We start from the raw sequence: 24,139 nt of genomic DNA, 5'->3' as shown, positions 1-24,139 counted from the left end.
GCTCTTCGTCTCGAGGTCGGCTACCCGCTCCCCAATGGTGTCCGTGTCCCGCCGTAGTTCCCGAATCTCACCTTTTAGTTCCGTCTTAAGGAGTTGGAGGTCCTCTCTCAGTCCGCTAAACAGAGACTCCAAGAAGGACCTGGTGACAGGCTCATCCGTGCTTTGGGAATGTTTGCCCGGCGAACCGGCCACCTGCTTAGTGGGCACCGCCTGGGCTCCAGCACTTTGAAGGTCGGTTTTCTTCCCCATAATGGCGGGAGCGAGCAAGTCATTAATGGTCCTGTCTTTGCGCACCCTACCAGCGGCCATGCCCCCCGGGCCTGGTGGCAGATCAGGACGGAGCGGGGCAGACCGGGCCAATAATGCGTTGCAGCTCCCAACTCTAGGCCCTGTACAGCGGCGGCGAAGTGGCCAGTCCCAGCGGACCGCCGCAGTGTCCACTCGAACCTCTTGCTCTTGCCTCTAGGGGTTCCCCAGTTATTTCAAGCACTCGGGGGCAGGCCGCACGGGTGTTCACCCAACCTCAGAAGCGGCAGTCAGTATTCAGCTTCAGACCATGTGGTAGGGCGCAGGACCGGGCCAAATCACAAAATGGCGGCACCTGGCTCGCCAGACCCAGGAGATCACGAGGCAGCCGGCCACCCCACCAGCCAGGGACAGCACCGTGCGCTCAGGGGGCCCTGATGTTGGGTCCCCTCGTTGCCTCCGCTGACCCGCCGCCACCTACCGCGCACATGGGGACCCCACCACACGCCTGCAGCTCTCGTAGATCGTGGGGGTGCAGGGCTCCGCATCCGGCTCTTGAGCGCGCTGCATGGCAGGAGCGAGGCCGCAGGGGCGATGCGTTGTCCCAATCAGGGAGGGGTGCAGGGAGTATGTCCAGCTAGGGCGCGCCACCGGTCCCACAAGATGGCGGCCCGTAGAGGCAGGCCGGGATCGGGGAGGGTTCAGAAAACGGTGCACAGCGCAATGTCCACTAATGCTAAGGCCAGCTCCCCCCGGGTGCCCCGGAGCCTCAGTCTGTTGCTGGCGTGTCGCAGGGGGTCGTCCGCCCCCCTCTCCTCACCTGCGGTGTCCCGCCGACACGAGTGCCGTTGCTTCTCACCCGGCCTCCGCTCACCAGCGGCCCGGCCGCTGCCCAGGAGATCCGGCCGTGCCTCCAGGAGGAGTCCGCAGAAGCCCCCGCTAAAGAGCTGCGGGAGGCCTCGCGCACAACCGCGCGGGTCGGACCTGCCCTGCCTGCCGGGGCCGCCCAGCGTCGGCCGCCTGACTCCGTCCCCTGCGGCCTCGTTGTCGCTCTCCCTGCTTCCACAGGCCGCGTCCAGCCTGACCAGAGTCGGCAGGATCCAAGTGCCGCCGGGCCGTTGTAGTGCCCCTCAGGGACGCCGGTGCATTGGTGTCGGCTCCGGGCCTCCCGGGGAGTCACCCGGGGCCAGAAGATAAAACGGCGGCCAACGGCGGGAGCTTGATGAGGCACGTCTGCTCACACCGCCATCTTGGCCACGCCCCGCCCACCCGCCTCATTTAGAGACCTGCAGAGAGTACGCTTTCCATTGACAGAGCTCCCATGAACAGTGGATGGTGTGATGCCCTTTTTTCTCTGTCCGTATCCTCAAGGTTGGCAATGAGTGACAGAAAAGACACAATGACCTCCACTGTTTTTTGTATTTCAGAAACAAACTCACACTTTGGGTGACAGTCATGTCCGGGTCTGGTGGCTCGGTGGACTGATGCGTCCATTGCAGGGGTCTGTGTTCGACCTCATGGTCACAGGTTCAAATCCCGGTGGGTTCACTCAGCCTTTCATCCATCTGAGGTCAATGAAATGAGTACCATTGAGTTGGGTAACAATGAACATCTGTTATTCAGCACCAAGAGACCTCTGGGTGAATGTGCACTTTACAAATACATGGTATGTTAATCCTTGAATTTGGCAGATTTAATTTAGTACAATCGCAGTAGCAGACATAATGTACTCTGCCATTCCGACAGCCTGTGCTGTGTCTGCCATAGTTAAAATCAGGCCCTTAACCATGCCTATACATCCTTACCGGTAAACTGGGTTATGCAGCATACATTCCATGTTTCCTCCCAACAAGGAAAGTAAGAGATGATAAAATGTTCTCAAGGCATTAGTAGATATCTATTATATTTAAGAATAGCTTTGAGAACAAAGCTTTTCTTCGAAGTAGGAGGATGTATTTATGCCATTGTTTCCAATGAGGTTTTCTAATGAAGTTCATAGTCAAATATTTACTTAGTTTGTTCCAATGTCAATGGGAGGCTATTGGTTTGAGCTGGAAAAAAGGTGAACGAATGATATCCAACTAAGCTGTAAAACAGTACTGCAGGTGAATACATTTTTCAGCCTGTCTGTAGAGCACCATGAAGTGAAAGGATTACAGGTTATATGTAATGTGGAAACTTTCTATTAAGTATTGTGTAGCCTAAGTGCTGATGTTGTTGTCTTTTTAGTAAAATTTATGTAAAATATTGAGACATGTAAGGGCACAAAGTGTTGCATATTCCATAAACTGTAAAGTTCTTCCAGATGGAAGGTGAAGTATAAGTGTATGATTGCTGTTATTTCTTGGACTAGTGCTATCTGCCTCTTTGTTTCATATAATGATAGTTCATTTTGTACTATTATTCTATTTCCCAGTTTCCCAGCCATATGTTTGCCCGGGAGATTCCAGCCCAAAAACCAGTGGGGAACCAAAGGAGATCTGCTACTATAATATTTGGAAATTCTGCGAGCACCTAAGTAAGTCTTCATATTGTGTACATTTCTTAAATCCATCTACGCCGAAGAAAGAAAGCACACCTGTGTGTTGCTGAGACGATTATGCTAAAAGAAACTTAACAAAATTATAGTTTGGTTACTGAAAATATTCAAGAGACTGTTTAACATTTTTGCCCACGTATTGCTCTACAGAGTTGTGAGTTGAGTGTACATTGGCTCCTTTTACAGTCATGCATCTGATGTGCATAGCCTAACCATATCATCATCTGACCCTTTCCGTTGTGTTAATTTTGGGGATGCTTACTCTAACCAGCTTTTTCTGCTTTTCTATGAGAGTCTATGACATATTTTCAGGATACCACTTAACTCAGATGGGAGCGCCCACATCCTGATGCGGCCTTTCAACCTAATGCGACCCACTCGAGCGACCTTATTGGTCTATTGTTAGGACTCTCACCCACTGTGTTCTCATGCCAGTCGCATGCTTCATCTTTCGAGTCCTCGACACTGATATTAAAATCATATATGGGCAGGCTCAACCTCGTAAGTTCAATAAAGCTCTTTGATTGATTAGGGAGACAGCATCTAAATGTTAAAATTGCCTCAGGCTGCCCCCAACAGCATGTAATATTTCTTTATTTTTTGGGCTCCTAGACAAGGCTAAAACAAGGTATTGATGCTTCTAGAGTTTCCATTATGTACTCTGCATCAAACTCTGGTCGACAAGTTAGAGAGCCCTAGCGTGGCCCTGATTGTGTCTCTTGAGACACAGATTGAAACAGTTCGTCAAGAAACACCAGTCTACAATGACGGGGCATCAGAATGTGCTACCGAAAGACAAATTGAGAGAACAATCCCAGCAATTGACCGAACTGCCTCTGGCTACTTCATCAACTTCGATATCTTTTCTGAAGATCAAAACGACCCCGAAGTGATGCCAGAAACAAAGACTTTTAAAGAAAAAGCAACAGAACTCTTTCATCAAATTAAAGAAGTATATCTGGATGCACCATTGATTGAGCATTGGATTATTTCAGGGGTATTTATACTCCTACTATGCCTAATTTTAGTTTTAATTTTAGGAAGGTTTATTACAGTTCAATGGACACAGCAAGTCAGAACATCAACTTAGTCCTCAAACCACACAGATCATCCCATGTGAAGAAAAGAGAACTGTCAACAGTAAATGTCACAGCCATTCCAATACCCGGCAGGGTAGTATGGGACAAAACTGACTATGAAGTATATGGCCCGGTTGAAATCTTGAAGTATCCTCACCAGTTCAAGGTTTCATTAAGTGACTTTGTAAAACCTAGTACATTCTCTGATGATTGGGACTTTGAAAGTATTAATAATATGATGTCTGATTTAGTGTTGTCAGCAAGATTTACAGATCATGATTATTTACAAGGTTCGTCTAGTTATGAACAGATGTATTGCTTCTCACATTACGGAGATCATTACTTACATAAATCTGCACAACCTAGAAATGTTTTTAAATATAACCAATGGGAACATTGTGCTACTCCACCTAAAAGCAGTTCTAAAACATTCTATGAGAAATTTCAGTACTTCTCAGGGTTTAACACCACTGATGCAGAAACGTTTTATTATAAACTGTTGGATAAAACAGGGTTGAAAACAATGCTGACAAATACTAAATTTATATATTCAGAAGCATTTTATGAATAGATGATGACATTTGGTTTTGATTATTGGAAAAATAACATTGAAACATAAACCATCTGGGGTACAAAAGAGTGGCAGGTACAAGGCCTAGAAGCATTATTTCGAGCCTGCATGATCCCAGAACAAATAATGTTCTTAAATGACACAATTCACCAAACAACTTGGCTTGGCCTAGCTAAGATTAAAGACCTTAACAAACCGTCTATTCCAAAGCCAATACCTGATAATGCAACCATAGATATTGAAATAGACGTATCTAAAATTTTACATCTAAACAGAACACATCCTGATTGGAAAAAGTGGTTAATCTGGCCTACTGACACAAACAACTGTCAAGATAGATTCCTGAATAAAACACAGGGGTTAACAATGACCAGACCAGACCCTAGATACTCCCAGAGACAACATCCAGGGATAGTAACAACATACAGTGTGGGAAAGCTGTGCCTTGAATGGCTAGAATCATCCACACTGGCAGAAATTAAGCAACACTTATCTTTACTTAAAGATGGTGCTGATTTGCGCGATTTCATTCTGGGACCTCGCAAACAGCGTCAAAAACGTTTCATAGCGACCAGTATATATGCAGCTTACAACGAGGCTTGGAAAGTCACACAAATTGAAACAGCTGAAAAGATACGAGAAATTGATCGTATTAATTTGGAAAAATCACTTTCTGTTGTGGACAATGGGTTAATGACTCTGTCCTCCAGAATATATTCACTGGACAGTATTGTATCATCTGCCATAGATATAATAGACAAAGACTTGCTAATGTTACAGCATGGCCAGTCACAATTGCGTTCTATTGTACAGTTAGGCTGGACGCTGCAAAATCTTTGTTCAGGCTATGTGCCATGGCGTTTAATCAACACAACGTCATTGTTTTCCATCTTTAACCTTACTGATAAACAAATCAGCTTGGCACAGAAAGGAGCAGACTATACAATCCTGAGCATCGAAAAACTTGAGAGATTACCATTGACAATGTCAGAAAGTCATGTCATTGAATGGATAATACACGGGATTATCACAATTCCGATAACAACTTTCCGATTTAAAAATTGCCTTGAATACATACCGACTGGCCAGTATGAACGTTTGGGTAAAGGGTACATTAAGTCAGCATGGAAATTACCATATACACACACATGCTACAGTGACAGCAACAAAAATGTATTTCTTAGTGGTGAAAACTGCAAACATTCACTAAGCGGTATACTTTTGTGCCAGGGTATTAATTTACACGGAGCCTGTGAAGGAAATTCAAACAACCTTTCATGCCACCAATATGTCACACCTGCAACGCAGATAGAGCCTTTCTTTAAGCAACTCTCGAACAGGAGTTACATTCTAATAACGGATCACAGCTGTTGTGGCCTTTTGCCAGGGAAAGCATATCTGGTAAGCGTAACTTCCATGGTCAAATGCTGTATGCAAGCTTTGTTTCCAAACGGCCCTGGAGACTCCGAGACTCCCATATGGCCTCGTTTGAATGTCTCTTCTATACGAATTGATACTTTAAGCAGAATGAAGTCTGTGCTTTTGCAGACAACAGTGCCCATCACGTCATCAAAAGAGACGTATGATCTCCTAGCTGCAAGGACAACATCAGAGATTCATGACCTTTTATCAACAAATTGCCCCGTGCATTTCACAGAAATGCTTAGCCAAATTCTTAACATGTCGAGGGCCATAGGCATCCCAGGCGTATTTAAGACCATTTTTACGGGACTGTTAACACCATTCAAAGCAATTCTGGGAATCATTCCCAATTTTGTCCATTCAGTCTTTGGCGGCATACCCCTGATTTTGGGACTTGTAGCAGGCATTTTATTTTTGACCCTCCTGCTCCGATATGGCAAGTCAAAATACAGACATGACTCCGGCAGGAATGGAAGAAACGATCCTAGCAATACGCTACCGGGACGAATAACTAGAGTCCTTGGATTGGCCAGGCTGAGAGATCTGAACATGACCTGGTTTCTTTCATTCAGACTTATATGGCAGACCTGCATCTTACCTGTGCTTCGATGTATGCTATGCGGAGATGAATGCGTGTTGGACAGCAGTCTTACACTTCCATCAGCAGTACCAATGGATATCGATACTTTGCTAAGTCCTGTAATGGCTCACGCATTGTGTTGTCCCCGGCGGCTACCAATCCTGATGACGGCATTCGTTGAGACTCCTGTGCTACGACTAGGTGGTAACTGTGGAGCGAGAAATAAAAGCAACATCACCCAGGTACGACCTTCTGTGAGCATTGCTGATCCAGACTTTGATGATACCAATCATTCTCACACCTGCCAAGTTACAGCACTATCGAACTTGGTCGAACTGTCACCTGATTTTCTAGACCAATTTTTTGAGAGCCTGTCTGATATGATGTTCTCCCCTGAACAGAAACAATAGCTTTTGAAAAGCATTCCGACACACAGCGTTCCCATGAACTCTGAATTCGGCCTTCAGTTTTGATCAACAAAAACTACTGAAAAAACGTTGGAACTCTATTCCCCCGTTCACCAAGAATTCTTTTTTTTTAATTGAACACTTTTTCAAAACATTTACCTTTTTCTGGCACGAAATTCTTTGCTTAAAGTAGACCTATTCATAAAGAACAGAACTTCAATTTTTAGGTACTTCTAGAGACATAATAACTTTACATCAGCCTCTAGCACATGTTACAGCAATTGCATTTATATGTGATGAAATTATCTCGCCCTTCTTTTCTGTATAAAGAGATATTTCATGTGTAATTTTTTCACAAAATCATTCACTGATTACATATGCTATAATTTTGAATGATTTCTAGGCTTAAAGACGTACAGTACCTATATTTTCATGTATTTCAAATACGCCATTTCAAATGCAGATATGTATTTTGGGGTGGGTAATGTTACACATGCATCTTTTGCTATAGTTTTAGTAATTTGATGGACATAAATTCGTGGAGTGGGTGTCGCGTTCTAATCTAGGACCCCGATCAATACTGTGACCTTATGCCCCTATACGGCTATAATCCATTCATACCCCTATAATGGCATAAACGATCAAGAGCGATATTTCAGAAACTCGTCTCTGGCCTAACATGATCAGAGCCACATTTCAGAATCTCTTCCTCTGCAGCTCATTAGAGCAGATGACACAGCAGAAGCCACTATCTAAGATTTCTAGATTACACTCTGAGTTCTTCAACAAGATAAAACTCAGCAACCTGGGAAAGCCCCGCTTGCTATGTTTTGATTAGTAATAGAACTCTAATGAGCACTGAGAGACGATCACTTCCTAGTGACATCTTTATTGACGTCTTATGTCCAAAAACGTACGTCAAACAAGGCACCTTTCAGGTATAAATATTACCAATGTTGCCTTAAGCAAAGGCTGCCTCAACGACATCGATGATAGCGATGGTGTGGTGAATACAGGAGCAGAACAGCTGTCCCTTGCAGAGCCCAGCTGATGCAAGCTGCCCACGGACGCTGCCCCTCCTCCTCCTTGACGCGCTCAGAGAGACGCTGTCTTTTCTCCTGCCGAGAAAATCCAGCTCCGGCGTTTCCAGCCTACTCTTGCGAGTGACTGGGATATCGAGTCCTGGAAGGAGATACAAGACCTCCAACATTCTATTCCAGAGGTATGGTGTTGACTAAACCCTTAGAGAGAATTCTTGAAGCAAACCTTGGCAAAACCAACTTAACTAAAACTGCTACTTACTTACTCCCTCCCACGTATTAGGCGTAGTTAGAAGCACCAGTTGAGTACGTTAGCCTAATGTATATATGAATGTATATATTTTATTCATTTTAACCATTGTATGGCTAAGAAACCATATCAATGCTTTTACAGTATTATTTCGCAATCCTCATTTTACTGTACGCACTTTTTATAATAACTAGTCTTGCAATTGTGGCAATTCATTTCTCTTGCATGAGAAGAAAGACTGTTCAATAAATAATACCTTTTTTATTGAAAACGCCCGTCTCTCTATTTCTCTGCATCTTGGTGAAAGTAATCTGCACAACTGACTGAGTAAAATAACTGTCTATTGTTTCACACGACTCCAGAGATTGACTCTTATTCTAAGGAGCAAAGTTGTCATGTTTATGCGGTTGTTGGAAAACTGAATCCCTTCTTGTCTGTACCAGGGAAGCTGATCACTTCCTATTCAGTCAAGAAAGTTTCCAGTGACCTCTGAGCTAGTTGGTAACAAACCCAATTAAGTTTAGCATAGTCAGTAGAGACCTGGAAGACCGCACTTCTACGTCGATACTACTGTTTATGTTATTCCAATGCGCACGGCCTATAGGGAAAATAGGAACTACACTACAGTATCATTGAGGTGAAGAATGTCATTGTGGGATTTGATCTTGTAGTATAGTTGGGTGTCGGCATAGAGGTGGTAACTGATTTTAGCTTGTTTGAGAATGAGAGTGAGTGGTGTCATGAAAAGATTTAATAGGGTTGAGGAGAGGATGGATCCTTGTGGGACACCGAGTGCGACAGGTTGAGGATTGGAGAGGCAGTAGTTGAGCTTGATTTGCTCTGATCTATTTTGAAGGAACGAGGAGAACCATTTGAATACAGTGCCTTCAAAGCCAAATCGATTTTTGAGAGTGTTGTGAGGGGTGGGATGGTGGACAGTATCAAATGCAGCCGAGAGGTCATGGAGTATTAGTAGTGATGATTCACCTTTGTCTAGGGAGCGATGAATGTCATCTGTAACATTTAGCATAGCAGTTTCGGTGCTGCATCCCTTTCTAAAACCGGATTGGAAAACGTCAAGGAGATTAAAGGAGATGATATGGTTCTCTAATTGGGACAGGACACATTTTTCAAGGGCCTTAGAGAGGAAGGGAAGGTTAGAGATAGGGCGTAGGTTGTTAAGGTCATTAGGGTCAGCCAAGGTGTTTTTAAGAATGGGGGAGATTTGGCCTAGCTGAAGGGAGGCAGGGACACAGCCAGAGGAAAAAGAGGAGTTGATGATATTGGTCCAAGTAGGGGCAATGATATATTTCAGTTCTTGAACCAGATGGGCGGGGAGAGGATCTTTGGTATGGGAGGAAGGTTTGAGTTTGGAAATGATGTTGATGATCGTGGTTTCAGAAACTGGACTAAATTCACTCCATGAGGCGTTGTTTTTAGCAAGGTGGCCCTTAGGAGAAGAGCCTGGTTGGGGGAGAGCAGGGATGGGTTGAGGGAATCGTGAAGTGTGGGAAAGGAGGAAGAGAGTGAGTTAGGAGTGTTGGGGAGTGTGTGTTGGCTGAGGGGAGGTTGGAGTGAGATGGGGGGAAGAGAATGATAGTTCTATCTTGCGGACTTTATTCGTAAAGAAGCTGGCAATTTCTTTGCATCTTTCCATAGAGGCTAATATTTTAGGAGGGCCCGCGGAAGTTTGTTTTTTAACGATGTTAAGAGTTCTCTGGGGCGGTTTTCTAGCCTGGTCAAGTTGTGACCGGAGAAAGGAGGCTTTTTCGTTGAAGATGTGTTTTTTGTAATGGGCTATCGCAGTTCTAAGGAGACCCAGATTATCAGAGGAAGGATGATTCCTCCAAACACGTTCAGATTGTCTGAGGGCCCGTCTAAGGACAAGTAAGCACAAATGTAGAAGCTCATCTTCAAGGCCTTTAGATACTGCCTATATTTAGAGGCTGCAATCATAAAAACGGCAATGGCAGATTTCAATAAACGGACTCATGACAATGCACTGAAAAGAACAATTGGTGGTCGTTACCAACCGTAGGTAATAAATGATACCAGAAACACATGGTCCACTTACCAAGGTGGTTCAAGCAGCTCAATGGCAATAATCCCACCGCCAAATTGCGGAACAAACAGCTCTTCACGGGCACGTTAAATAACGAGGCGTTGTGCGCAGCGGCCATATTGGGTGAGTATAGAATTAGAAATAGAAGAAAGACTGGCTAAAAGATGCGCCGATCCGTGAACATCTTAAACATTCAATATAAGAATGCTTTCCACCACTTGTCCCATTACAAATGAGTATATAATGCAAACCCAGCATAATTCCAAATATTTTATGCATTTAGGGACAATTTTAAGGAGAAAACAATTTGTGACCGATTATTATCAGGGCCATGTTAAGGAACACATTTTATCATCAAGCGCATGATTGTTTATTAAAAAACGAAGGTAATTTAAGCCAATCGTGACCATATTGCAGATTACATTTCATCATTAGATACAAACATGACTAATGATACTTATTGGAACATACATTTATATATACACAATATTACCAGTAATTAGTACTCATGACGTAAAAATAGAACATAAAGAATAATTGAACAGAAAGAATGTTCTTTAGCAATAAATAAAGGCAACAGATGCAACAGACATGTAAACCCATGGCCATGGGTTTTCAAAGTAAGGTGGTCCATTCTTCATTCCTATTAAAACCCTTCTTAATGCTATTCATACGAATGATTAATCTTAGCTCTTCTTTATTCAGCAATTGTGTAATGTCACCACCTCTTGCAGGTAATTTGTTTCACCCCATTGAGGACTGTCCATTTAATGTCTTCATCAGTATGCTTGGCCTCTAGAAAATGCTTGATCAAAGGCGCATTCGGCGTTTTACAGCGCACTCAACTGCGATGGTGGCCAATTCAGATTTTTGCTTTTTGGGTCGTCTGCCAAATATGTACAAGCTGACAAGGGCATTGGATCAAGTAAATTACATAACTAGTGTACCAAATGTTTGGCTATTTTCTTGGCTTCCTCCAGTGGTACTACAAACCCTGGGTATCATTAGCATACCCAACATTTGGGGCTTATAGTAGACCGTGAAAGGTTCAAATTTTGCAATTGGTAGGTTAGTGCCAGAAGAGATATAGGGCCACATGAATCAACGAAAATACTGGTCGCAAACGGACAGATTCGCAGAATCTGTCCCTTTGTGTTCAGGATTTTTGCATTTGGGGTGCATCATCCCAAATGCAAAAAGCGTAATTTAAGTAATTGCTAAATTTGCGATTACTTAAACTGCGATTGCATTTAAGGAATCGCAAATTGCGATTCCTTAAACGCAATGCATCATCCAAAACAAAATTGCGATTTTGCAAATAAGAATCGCTCATTACCGGCAACTTCATGTTGATGGTAATTGCGCATGCAATTCCCATTCATTACGATGGGCCTCTCGGCCCATAGGACTGAATGGGAAGCCATTCCTTCATTGCGACTCGCTATTAAGGAATGTGTAGGAATCACACATTTTTTAGCGATTCGTACTCGCATAGGAAATTGCGATTCCATATTTGCGATTATTTAATAATCGCAATTAAGAAATCAGAATTGTCTATATTGATGCATGTGCGTGCACCAATGTACCTTATTTGGATGTGATTGTACTGCACTGCCACTAATAATATAGTAGACCAGATAGCAAGGATTGGAACGTCTAAATACAAGTATTACAAATATGCTTAACATGCTGAGAAGTGCTAATACTGTTCCATCTTGGGTATAGCCAGGGCCACTGGAATTATGCAGCAGGGGATGGCCAAATTATGGTGCAGGGTTGACTAAATTATGCAGCACGAAAAGGCAAATTATGGAGCTAAATGTTGTAAATGTTCTGATAGTATTACTTCAATATTGTCTGTTTTACACTTGTTAACATTGTCTGGGCATAGGTTGGTTGTCATGTGTAGCAGTTTAACACTCAAATTCATTAAAAAGCAACATAAACGTGACTTCACAAACATTTGAACCGTTTGCGATAGAAACAAATACTTTTTTTGCTGAAATCTACAGATTTTGCAACAGATGATATATTATGTGGCAAATGTGACGAATCCATAATTATGTGAAAAACTCTGTGGCCTCATAATTGCATAACTCCAGTTGCGCCAAGTATAGCTATTTTGCTGAGAAGACCTAACACTATGCTAGTGCGGATATTGGAAGCCTTAGAAGAGGAACTGGTACGTCTGATTTAATTTATGACACACTGGTGAGAAGTTTTGACACTGTCCAGTACGAGGGGTCACAACTGTGCTAAGAAGTGCAGGTTCTGCTAAGAGGTGCCCTTTCTCCAGCATTCTATGATTCATTTCTCTATTGAGGCTGCCATCCAGTGCCCGTGTTATACTATTAAAAGCACAACAGTTCCGCCAGATATTGATACAGAGGGTGTCTCCGCGTAGAGGGGCGGTACTGTCGTGGGTGGTTGCGGGAAGGGATCATGTATCTGGGTTTGTTTGTATAATCTGTGGGTATGACAATGTGTAGCGTTGCCTTATTACTATGATGTGACTGCAGCCAGTAATGCATCTTTGATTAATGTAATTTTTCCACTGATTTTCAAATCAATAAAAATATTTTAAAAAAACAAAAAGGACAACAGTTCTGAGAAGTGCCCCATTCAGAAGTATGGATCTGTACCACTAGGTACTGGAACTGTCTAATTAAATGTGTTGAGAAGTGCTGCTATATGTCTATTAAAGGTATAGACCCCAGAAGCACTAGTAACTTTTCCCAAGACCTTGGTTTGTTCTCGTTCCTGCTCAGCAGAAGTGCAGAATCCAAACTCAGTCAATCCTTGACTTGCTTGTCTGCTGAGATTATCAAGAAGTGCAAGGACCCTATCGGTATACAAGCTATATTTATACTCTTATCTTCACCAGGCATGGATTTGACTATTAAAAAGCTGCATCTATTGGCATTGTGTTTTTTGTAATCTCCAAAGAGACAAATTGCTTTTGTCCTCAAATCCTTCTTTTTTCTGCATAGGTGAATGCCCTCTGATGCACTACCACTTACCCTATCTTTGGCAGATCGAAAAGGTGCCAGGAGTCTGGGAGGACCTCCCCTTTATGGAAGATATTGAGAAAGCGTACAGCGATCCCAACAACACCAGGTACAATTGATATGATGATAATGAATAAAACAGATTAACTACGTGTGGTAATTCTTTCCTTTCTGATACACCTTCTATAATGTGATAAGTGTTATGCCATGAGAAGTAGTTCACATTGAGCCATTAGCATTGGGAACATAGGAAATTTAGAAAGCTTTCCTCTGAAGTACCCATGTTCAATGAATGTATCTAGTAAGTAAATCCTACCTGCCAGGCAATATGATCAAAGGCTTATTATAAATAGACAGTCAGTTAACAGTTTTGCTATTTTTTAGGAAAATGAAGGCTACTTCAAATAATTATTCACAAGCTTTTAGAGAATCATATTAAATCAATTATGAACTCTTTCCTGGATGGCAATCAATACTTGATTCAGCTCAATCAGGTTTTTACTCACTTTATAAGTGGTGAAACAATCTTGATTGAGGTGGCAGGTGGCCTACGATGGTTTTTGGATGAAGGCAGCTGTGCTGAACCAATTCTTCTAGAACTCTTGGACGCATTTGATACCATCTCCCATGACATCTTGCTGATTGAATTACACAATATTAGCTTTCACAGTCCAGGATTCAACTGGCTTTGGTCCTACTTACAGGCTACAACCAAAGCAGTTAAGAAGGTCTTTTGCTAGAATTTGTTCCTGGAACATCCGTGGGCTAACAAAGGAAAAAACAGAACGCCCGACCACTCATTATATGAAGAATCAGGATATCATTGCCTTGCAAGAAACATGGTCCCTGGAGGAAATCGCCTGGGAGGACTTCACCGTGTTTGAATCCCATGCAACACCATCTTTAATAGGTGGCCATGCCTTGGGAGGAGTGTTGATCGCCGTACAGAACAAGCTGGTCGTAAAATACTCCTGACTGTGTGAAGGGCAGGGAGATTATATCTTTGTTAAAATTCTGACCCAGTGCTTGGAAAAGATCAAATTGAGACAACGAATAATGATCCTTGGTTGTGTCTATCTGCATCCCTCTAAAATCAAGCAAGAGGCTACACTGAGTAATATGCTTCCAGCCATGAGAGATCTCTCCTCCCATTATCCAAACGATATATGGCTAATAATGGGTGATTTTAATGCCAACTTAATGGAGGCAGGCTCGGACCTCTCCCTTCAGTTCACATTGGACAATCAATTGTGGGCCATTCCGGAGATAAGGTCTCAGTACCAACGGAAGGAGAGTCAAGGGACAAAGATGGCCACGTACTTAAACAAATTAGTTCTCCGCATCCTAAACGGAAGACTCAATACAGACTTGCCCGCTGCATACACCCATGTGTCTTTCGCTAGAATGACCACTTTGGATTATATATGGATTTCAGCTGCCCACTTCCACCTTGTCCAGGAATTTGAGGTAATTCCCTCATCGGAAAGCGATCACGCCGTTTTAAAGTGCACATTTTTGTCCCGGCACTATCATCACCCAACACGTAATCTGCTCGGGAAAGAAGACAATCTCGCGATTGTAAGAAAACTACGGTGGACAGTGGATAACCAGGAAACAATGGAAGAGAAGGTGGACGATTTTTTGGTCAAATTGAATCAGGAGCATAGTGATCAATTGACCGCATTGTCGTGGGAAGCAGCAGTGTTGGACCTCAGAGAAAAGCTATCCACGAAAATAATCGAAAGACTAAATAATTGCACTCCAATCATATCTTGTATCTCTGAACATAAGCAACTTACAACAAGTATTAAGCGCAAATGAAATACCCTGCTGCGCAGGCGTGCCTATAATGACACAGATTACAAATTCCTGCGAGATAAAATATCGATCACTCGAAAGGAATATAGGAAAGCAAGGTTCATTTCTCAGAGAATGAAAGAAGAAGGTCACTAGGTAAAAGCCCACGAAATTATAAAATCAAAGGACCAAAGACGATTCTGGGGCTGGGTAAACAAAGGTGTCAGTTCTGTCCAACCCCCCACAGTGACTAATTTATCTCCTGCTGAATGGGAGGCCTACATTGAGGCACTCTATGTAGAACCAGCAAGTTGCCAATAGCCAAACCCCCTTAGTCTTAGTCACACAAATTCCAATCTTGAAGCGGAACCCACCATTAAGATAACCTCAAACCAAGTGGCACTTATAATAAAGAAAATGCACCCAGGAGGAGCCCCAGGCCCAAATGGCATACCAACACAGATGTACAATGTATCCGCACAAAAGTGGGCCACTCTGCTGGCCACCCTATTCGAGGCAACCAGAATGGGTGGGCTCATTCCGGATTCTTGGCGAGGATCGCTTCTCGTCCCCATCCACAAAAAAGGCTCATGGGCTGATCCCAACAATTATCGGATGATAGCCCTTTTTGACGTGGAAGGAAAGGCATATGCAAGTGTCCTACTTCAAGAACTGACAACCTGGGTGGAATATCGTAAATTAATACCTTTTACACAATCCGGATTCCAAAAGGGCTGCCACATCGAAGACAATTTGATCTGTCTAGGTCACATGATTGAAAGCACACTCGCTACCAAAGGAAAATCTTTATATCTGGGTTTCATTGATTTCCAAAAAGCCTTTGATAGTGTAGTTTGCCCCAAACTTTGGGAAAAGTTATCAAAATGAGGCATCACGCAGCCCCTCCTGAAAGCTCTCATAGCCCTATATACCGACACCTGGGTAAAAATAAGAGTTTCCTCAAGATGGTCAACCACCAATAAAATCATGACTAATAAAGGATTAAAGCAGGGATGCATATTGGCACCTTTACTTTTCAATCTATATTTAGCAGACCTGCCCGATTGTTTGGCCCTTTCCCGAGCATTCCCACCACGAATTGATTCTACTAAAATTCAATCAATGCAATATGCTGACGACACGATCCTCCTCGATCAAACCCGGGTGAGGCTTCAAAGACTTTTCGATTCTCTGGTCCAGTATTGTAAAACTAACGCTCTGGAGATCAACATCAGCAAAGTGAAGGCATTGATAGTTTTGTGCTCACGAGCCGGAAAGCACTCCTGGCACATTGAAGGGAAGCCAATAGAGATAGTGACCGCCTACAAGTATCTGGGAATTTGGATAGACCACAAAGGGAGACCAGCGCAACATATTATGGCAATGCAGGGAGGGGCCCGCAGTTTGGAGGGGGCTTTTGTAAGAACCAAGAAAGCCCTTCACTCCCCAGATTTTTCACTGCTAATTAGGGTGATAGGTGCCAAATTTCTGCCGACAATAGCTTTTGGCGCCATAACTTTCAAAGACAAATTGCTTACCTGGCTTGACAGAGCCCAGTCAATGTGCTTTCGCAGAGTCTTCCACCTTCCCAACTCGACCTCTCATGCCAAAATTTGCATGGAGTTCTCTTTGTCATCTCAACACTGGGTAATGAAAGCAAGATTCATTGCCTATTGCTTAAAAGCCAAAAAGGCTTTTGAGCTTACACTAGAAAGCTGCATATGGTCACTATTAAACAATCCCAGCACTCCTTTGAACCAATTTTTAACATTCTGCTTGGATGCACTAGAGGTCCAAGACATATAGACAAGCTCGCTGCCTATCGGGCCAATCACAAAAATCTTGACCAAACAAGCAAAGATCTTGTCATTTAAACATGATGCCCTAACCGTGAAGAATCTCTCCCATGGCACTTGGGCCTCAAAACTATATGGCCCTAAAATTCCACCATACTACTTGTCGTCATCCATTAAACCACAAGTGAAACAACATTTAATGAGATTCCGTTTTGGCCTAATCCCGCTGAGGGCGTATAAGTATGGCCGGAGATTCAAGGAAGATGTGTCCACACGGTGCCGTTTCTGTAAGAGCAGGGAAGAGAACTTAATCTACGTCCTGTGCATCTGCAGAACCCTACCCCCTTTACGAACCTTTTTCTTGCGTCCAATTTGGCGGGCCCTGAACGCCGGACATGCCAAAAAGCTCTAAAAGAGTGTATCATGGGTGACTCAGCTCAGATGGCCGATTGTTTTGTAAAATTCATGACTGAGATTAATCTCCTGCTAACAGAAGACGCTCTCTAAGAACTCTTGCCCTACTAGATATGAACTACCTTGCTCTCATCAACACCTTTTTTAAAAAAAAAAGCATAATATGGAATGAGTTTTAATTGTCTTTTGCATGTATTGCAACAATTTTAATTAATTGTGTAAATAAAATACTTACTTACTTACTTACTTTTGCTACTCCACCACTAGACATTTCAAGTGAGAGGTCCCTCAGCGATTCTTGCTTTTTCTGAACCTATTGTATATTTTATGTGGCCTCTTTGGTCAACTGATTAGGTGATATGGTTTGTACTTTATTTCCTATGCGATGATAAATAGTTTTTTTTACAATTGAAATGTCTGCTTTGCCACACCAAAGAGCAGTTGAAAAACTGTCTTTTTGAGGTGGCTTCTTGGATCAATAATAATAATACATTGAAATTAAATTCACATAAAATGCAGGCCCTGGTCCTAGGCGGCTCCAATGAAGGATGGTCTCATACCTGGTGAGCTGCTAATCCACCTCCCATATACACATTCAGTGCAACATGTTTGTGCAAAAGCCTCAGGTCTGGTTGGAGAAATCCTTCCTCATCGACATGTAGACCAATAAGGTAACTTCATCTTCATATGCCGTTCTTTTCCTAACAATATTGAAGAAATGTACCCTTCTGCTGCCTCTTGGTGCTTGCAACATTGTGTCTTAAGCTACAATTACTTCAAGACTTGATTACTGCAATGGTTTATATCTAGCTCTACCTAAGAAAAAGATTCTCCATCTATCAATTCAACAGAAGTTTGCACTATCCTTCTGCTGAAAGATTATGTGCTGAGGGCTGTGAATTTAGGATTCATGTATATAAACATTTGCATGCTATACCTTTTTATCTGAGACAAACTCCTAATCAACTTATATGCAAGAAGCAGCATAAATACTTCCTTTATAATCTGGACCCATTGGGAGGAGTATTGACGCAAGTGGGCAGTAGCTAGGAGTGGGTAGCAGCACGGGTGAGACGGGGATACGGGCAGCGGGAGGAGGCCATGCGTAAAGTTCCTGAACAAGGAGGTGTGGCATATTGTTATACAACATTCCTACTAATTCACAATTGTAATGTAACTCTGTATTTGCAAAAACTGTAACGGTGTACTAAGCAATTGTTCAATAAAGAGAACGTTTCAAAAAAGGAATACTTCCTTTCTAGTGGTCTGGCACATGAGCAGTTTTATTACTTGATACTCTAAAATCAGCACCAGTTTGCACTTTATAAATGTTACATCAAATAACATTCATAAACAATATTTTTTTTTAATTAAGAAAAACAAAACCTTTAGTGTCCCATTGTGAGGGACTCTTTAAAAAATATTCTATGCAAACTCATAGATATTTCATTTTTAGGTCTTGCTCTTAGCGTTGCAGTGCGCAGCAAAGCTCGCGCAGAGAGAGACCTCTTGTAGGCGATTTCAAAGCGGACCTAGGAATCGCACACACTCGTGCAAGTGATTTTCCTTTTGGCCCACGATATTGGCCTTTGCGTGCGTCTTTTTATCAAAAACAGCACTCAATTGGCAAAAAGGCGGGCGCAATGCTCCGCCCATGGCCTATTGGTGTCAGTTACCTGCACCGCTGCCATGTGGTTTCAATTATCTTGCCCAGGCACGGGCGCGATAATTGAAACCACATGGCTCGCTGTGGCGCGCACCACTCGTGGGCTGGTCCAGGTTTACGAGGTCGCTCTTCCCAGAAAGTACATTTATGTTGGTCTCTGTTATTGCATTGAGTCGGGGTGATATTGTAAAACCTAAGGTAAGGTAACAATGTTACTGGTCTGGTGTTTAAATTGCTGTGCCTCGAAACTCCCTCTGTCTTTGATATGTTTTTCTACACGCTCCGCTGCATTTCCCCGTTCAATGAAGGTGTGAATCTCTTATTTTGAAAACACAGGTTGCGCCCTCCGGTCCTGCCTCAATGGCTCAGGTGGGTTTTTATATGCACTAATCATTTCCTGCAGTACTTTTCTCAAAATCTCAAAAGTTTTAAACCGACTCCCACCAGCTGTGGTGGTACGCATTTCATCAACCGTTCCCACAACTACAAAATATTTAAAAAATTACCACCGGCATCTTTGGTAGCGTATCAGATCTTATTTCGTGGCACTAGCTGTCAATAGCTAGAGATTCTTTACCTTAAAAATTGGCCACAGCGATGACTCATAATTTCGTATGTAATGAATAACTGTAACAGATTTTTCAGTGGAACATCTACAGAAAAGTCCACTTCCCGTTGGAAATTAAGAGAAACTTAATCCCTCCCCCTAACAAAACATTTACGAAAAAAATGGACTGAATGAGAGACGTGGCCTGCGGTCTTGGTGCTTCAGTAATACTATGGAGCACTTGAGCACCATGAGCAGGGCTTGAGATCGGAGGCGACCAGCCACAACCTGTCATCTGCCTGTGAAGGTTAGCCCAGAACCTTCTCTTTGTGCTTACAGGGGGGACAGCCCGGGGGGATGGATTGGGGGGAGGGGTCGGGAGGGGTGAGCGTGAGGGGTGGCATTCGTTTTAATACAAGAACCAAAGCTTTTATGATACAAATTACAGATCATGACATTAATGGAATTAATGGAACTGAGTAAAGGTTCTGTCTGGAGATGGGGCCGCTTCTGGGAGGGGGTGGAGCTGGGGGTGATTTCATGACTGGGATAGCCTCCTTTGGTCACGCTCCATGTTGCATCTAAACTTTGTCTGGACAAGGACAGAAAACACGTGCATCTCTCACACCACTGCCACATGTGCACACACCGACCAGGCAACACATTTTTGACGACTTCTTTCACAAGTCAGGAAGCTAGTGAAATACCAATCCGTAAATTAGGGTGCACCTTTAGTGGCATCAACTATACCCTATTTTTGTGTCTCAGGCTGCCTTCTTTACCTGTAATTATAGTACGTGGCTTAGAAGTCAAGGTGTTCACTTTACCCCCAAAACGTATTCTCTTAAATCTATCTGTCTATTTTTCTTTCACTCTCGCTCCCTTCCTCCCTCCTGTCTCTTGCCCTCCTTCAGGCTGTTAACCCCCTAACAAAACCCAACTAGCCATGAAGTTGTCAAGTTAAAGGTCTACTTTATCTATTTCCCCCACCTTGCCCGACTCACAGATTCACAATTTCCATAATATAGTATAATATAGTATATTGCGAGTGACAGTCAGAATAGTTTGGTTTTAGATTGTGAGGGGCGGTGTTTACCAAGAGGTGGAGCAGCTCAAGGAATGGGCATGGGACGGTCAAAGCCTGTTGTTGTCTGTGTGAGTTGTGAAGGTGTTTCACAGGAACACAAGGGGTTAAGCCTGTGTGGAGAGACCAGGCCTCAAAAGATAGGCCTTGTGATAGTATGATCCCTCAAGATCTTTTGTCCATTGGTTGTAACATGGAAACTGGAAACAGCCCTTTTCAAGTTAGTTATTCTCTGCTATGGAAAGAACTCAGGTTTGCCGCTCCCACTTGCACATTACTGCACTGGGGTATAAATAGTTTTTGGCGTAGTTTTCCATGTCTCCTTCCAATTCTCGATCTCTCTCTCTCTGTTGTTCCCTCTCTCACCCATCTATCTCTCTCTCTTATGCCCTATTCCTGTCTCACTAATATAATTCACTTCATGTCTTCACCGACAGTTTCTTTTATGTGGCTTTCAAAGTTTACTTCCCTCAAACACAGGCTATCCTCCTCCTCTTAGGCTGTTAAATGCATTCCAAAAAGCTCCCTCTTTATCCGTCTGTGGCCTGCTCATGCCTTCTTTCTCTCGTTCTCACACACTGTTTCTGTTCCTCTGTCTCAGTATCAATAATCACTACCTGCACAAACTACCTTTCCCTGTAACACTTCCTTTCTACCTATTCTCTACAGCTATCACCACTATCTATTCAAGACACAACATAATGCTACTACACAAATACACTAAACAACACGCAATTCCACAAAAAACAACAAGCAATTCCAATACAACACACGTGAATCCACTGCACTCCACATGCATCTACTATACTACAAAACAAAACACATAGGTAAAAACATTGTCATTTACAATGCCAATAACTCTAATTCTCACATATGCGAGACCTATTGCAATGCAAATGCTTGTTGTATTTTTATAGCTTTTGAGCTACTCTCAAAAGGACGTTCAGATGCTTTTCAAGGCGGTCAGATTTATAATAATTTAGTGATAGAGATAGTAACAATCATTGTCACCTGTTTTCTAGCTGTTCAGCTTATAGCATTCCTATGATGTGTTAAGAAGCCTAGATGAACAAGCTGTTTCGAAGTGATAGGATCCAGAGACCTGTTGGCAGGATATAGTGGTTGGGGGTATGATTCTCTATTGATAACTGGTGTCTGGGAGCGATTTGACTTCTATTCGTGCATAGGCTGCTGATGCTGGAAGCTACTTGCTGCAAGGACCTGTGTAGACGTCAAGGTTATGGCCTAAGAGGATTTGCTGCAATTGGACTTCCAAATTAAATGTTGGCAGAAAAGCAATATTTATTTGTACTCTGGAGAAAATCTGCGATCTGAGAAGTGAGCAAGTTGTGGGTGGGAACCTAATCATTAAATTAACACTGATAGGCTAAGTGTTAGCATCTAACTATTGATGTTTGTATTTGTCATTCTTAAACCTGAACAATCTGCCACCTGAAGAGGAGATTTTGGAGGTCTTTCTGGAATCTGATAAAGGACGGATCAGGATACACAACTCAGGTGTTAACGTTCCGGATTGGTGGATCACATGACACAAATGAATGACTTATCAGTGTCCTCCTGAAAGTTGAATTTCCGAAGAGGGACACCACTTTTCTGTGTAATAGCTGAGGCCCTCTGAAATAGAAGGTTTTTCCACCAGGTAATGAGAATGTTATAGGCAGAGGTTACAACTTTTGCTTCTGAATATCAAGGTGTGGCATGATTATTTTCCAACATAAAATTCTCAAGAGTGAACCTGAAATACACTTTTGCCAAGAGACCTCAGACCTCCGTTTTAGAAGACAATTAAGCAGGACCATTAAAAAGTTTACATCTTGCTAGCAGTCTAGCGTTTGTTCCCCAACTAATCCAAGTGTACCACACTGCCTCAAGACACTTACGGGTGAAGCAGCCACTCTTTACAAATCCTGATTGACTGAGTAACAATGTCAAATACAAAGAAGATTGATATAAAACCTTAGCCTGATCCAGAAATGGTAATGTACCCTTGCACTTTCCTAATGAAGTAACATCTCAATGGGACCTTCACATATAATTAACACCTTGGCTGCTATGACTTTTCCCCTCCTGTGCTGGATCCTCACCGAACCCCATTGTTCATGACGAACTCAGCTCGTCAAAATCACAGCTCCAGTGTGCCTCATGATGAGCTGTGCTCGTCATGAGCAGCGAAGGGTTTAAGATCCTGCATGGTGGCCAGTAAATGTTACTGTGATAAAGCAGAGTGAAAAAGATCAATGTAAACCAATTCTTCTCCCTTTGCAAGAGTGCTAAAACTTGACTTTTTTGGCAGTAAAACTTGACATTATTTGCCACTGAGCTACCTGGTTGGCGAGGTCCATTCTTTCTCCCATGGTGCATTTCGGGTTGCCATGACCTCCAGCATCCAAACCAAGTAAATGGATCTCATGGTGACCCAACTGTGCTATCCCCTCTTCTTAACAAGATAAAAGACGGTATTACTCTTGGTGTTTTCCCTTGACTTTATTGGAAATGACATCACAAAAGGGATTCAATTAATGGAGTTATGAAGGTTCAGTTTTGATTTACTTGATACCTTCCCTTATGCCAATATGTACAGCCATAGCATGCCACCAGGCCATGTGTAATGGGCAATACTGTACTCTGATGAAAACGGTTACCCTTCTTGTTTATGTTGCACATGCCCTGCTTACAAAGTCAAGGAATCTAGGCATCCTGTTGGTATTGTATATATGCTTACTGTGGCAGAGTGGAGGTACACTTGCTCAGTTAAGTCTGTACTCAGGTCAAGTGACCAATTTAGTTGCTCAGGTGCTGTCTGCGTCTTCATTACAATGTAAACATGTAACATGCAACACTGTAAAGATTTCAATCACAGTGCTCTATTGATGGTTCCATATGCACAAGTAGTGATGTTTCTTTCTGTTTTTCTCCTAATACAGTTCAGTGCGGCATAATGTAAATTTTGAGAAAATGATTTCTTCCTTTAATCAAGTTCGTCGACTCTCTACTACTTCTTCAGTGACCCAACCATCAGATCACCTGTTGACAACCAAATGGGTCTGGCACTGGAAAAATGAACATGGAAAGTGGATTGAGTATGGAAAGCATGTGAGTGACCACAAGCAGAGAGACAGATGGGAGGGGAAGATAAGCTGCTTTAAAAGGAGAAGGCATATCAAAGGAAGGTTTCCCATGCAAAGGGCCTTAATGAAGACCATTTATCTCAATCACATGGATTTGCAGATTGTTAATGATGGATGTATATCTTGGGCCATTAAATGATTTCCACCTGTTGCAGGTATGGATAGTTTGTCTCCTGATAGAATAATAGATGTCAGAAAGAATGAAGGGGAATACTTCTGGTTTTAAGAGAACGCGGACGATACCCTATTGAACAGCATTTCTCTCTATGTGTTTGGAGCCAATACTGAGACTGGCACTAATTTCCTTCCTGGGAACATCTACAATTTTCCAAAACATATTTCAATAAGTTTAGGACCTAGTTACCATAGGAAATTCCGAACATTCTATTGGGAATAACTTTGGCGCCGATTAAGGGATCTGCCTGTAATTTTCCTTAAATTTGCCTCGTTGCGCTCCGCTCCTTCCCTGAAAGTTTCGGGGG

The 24,139-nt window shown here is 42.8% G+C and overlaps 1 protein-coding gene across 1 annotated transcript in view; it reads left to right on the top strand.

Moving 5' to 3' along the window:
• Positions 1-24,139, top strand: part of LOC147734648 (zinc finger CCCH-type antiviral protein 1-like) — a 713,249-nt gene that overhangs the window by 432,979 nt on the left and 256,131 nt on the right. Inside the window, exons 6-8 of the mRNA XM_086952945.1 lie at positions 2,663-2,764; positions 13,187-13,313; positions 23,454-23,622. Coding sequence (XP_086809071.1) covers positions 2,663-2,764; positions 13,187-13,313; positions 23,454-23,622 — 398 coding nt within the window. The remainder of the gene's footprint in view (positions 1-2,662; positions 2,765-13,186; positions 13,314-23,453; positions 23,623-24,139) is intronic.

This window comes from Lissotriton vulgaris, chromosome 1_2, assembly GCF_964263255.1.
Source record: "Lissotriton vulgaris chromosome 1_2, aLisVul1.2, whole genome shotgun sequence".
NCBI classification, from domain to species: Eukaryota; Metazoa; Chordata; class Amphibia; order Caudata; family Salamandridae; genus Lissotriton; species Lissotriton vulgaris.
The sequence above is the reverse complement of the archived record's forward strand: the minus strand, read 5'-3'. Positions and strand labels throughout refer to the sequence as shown.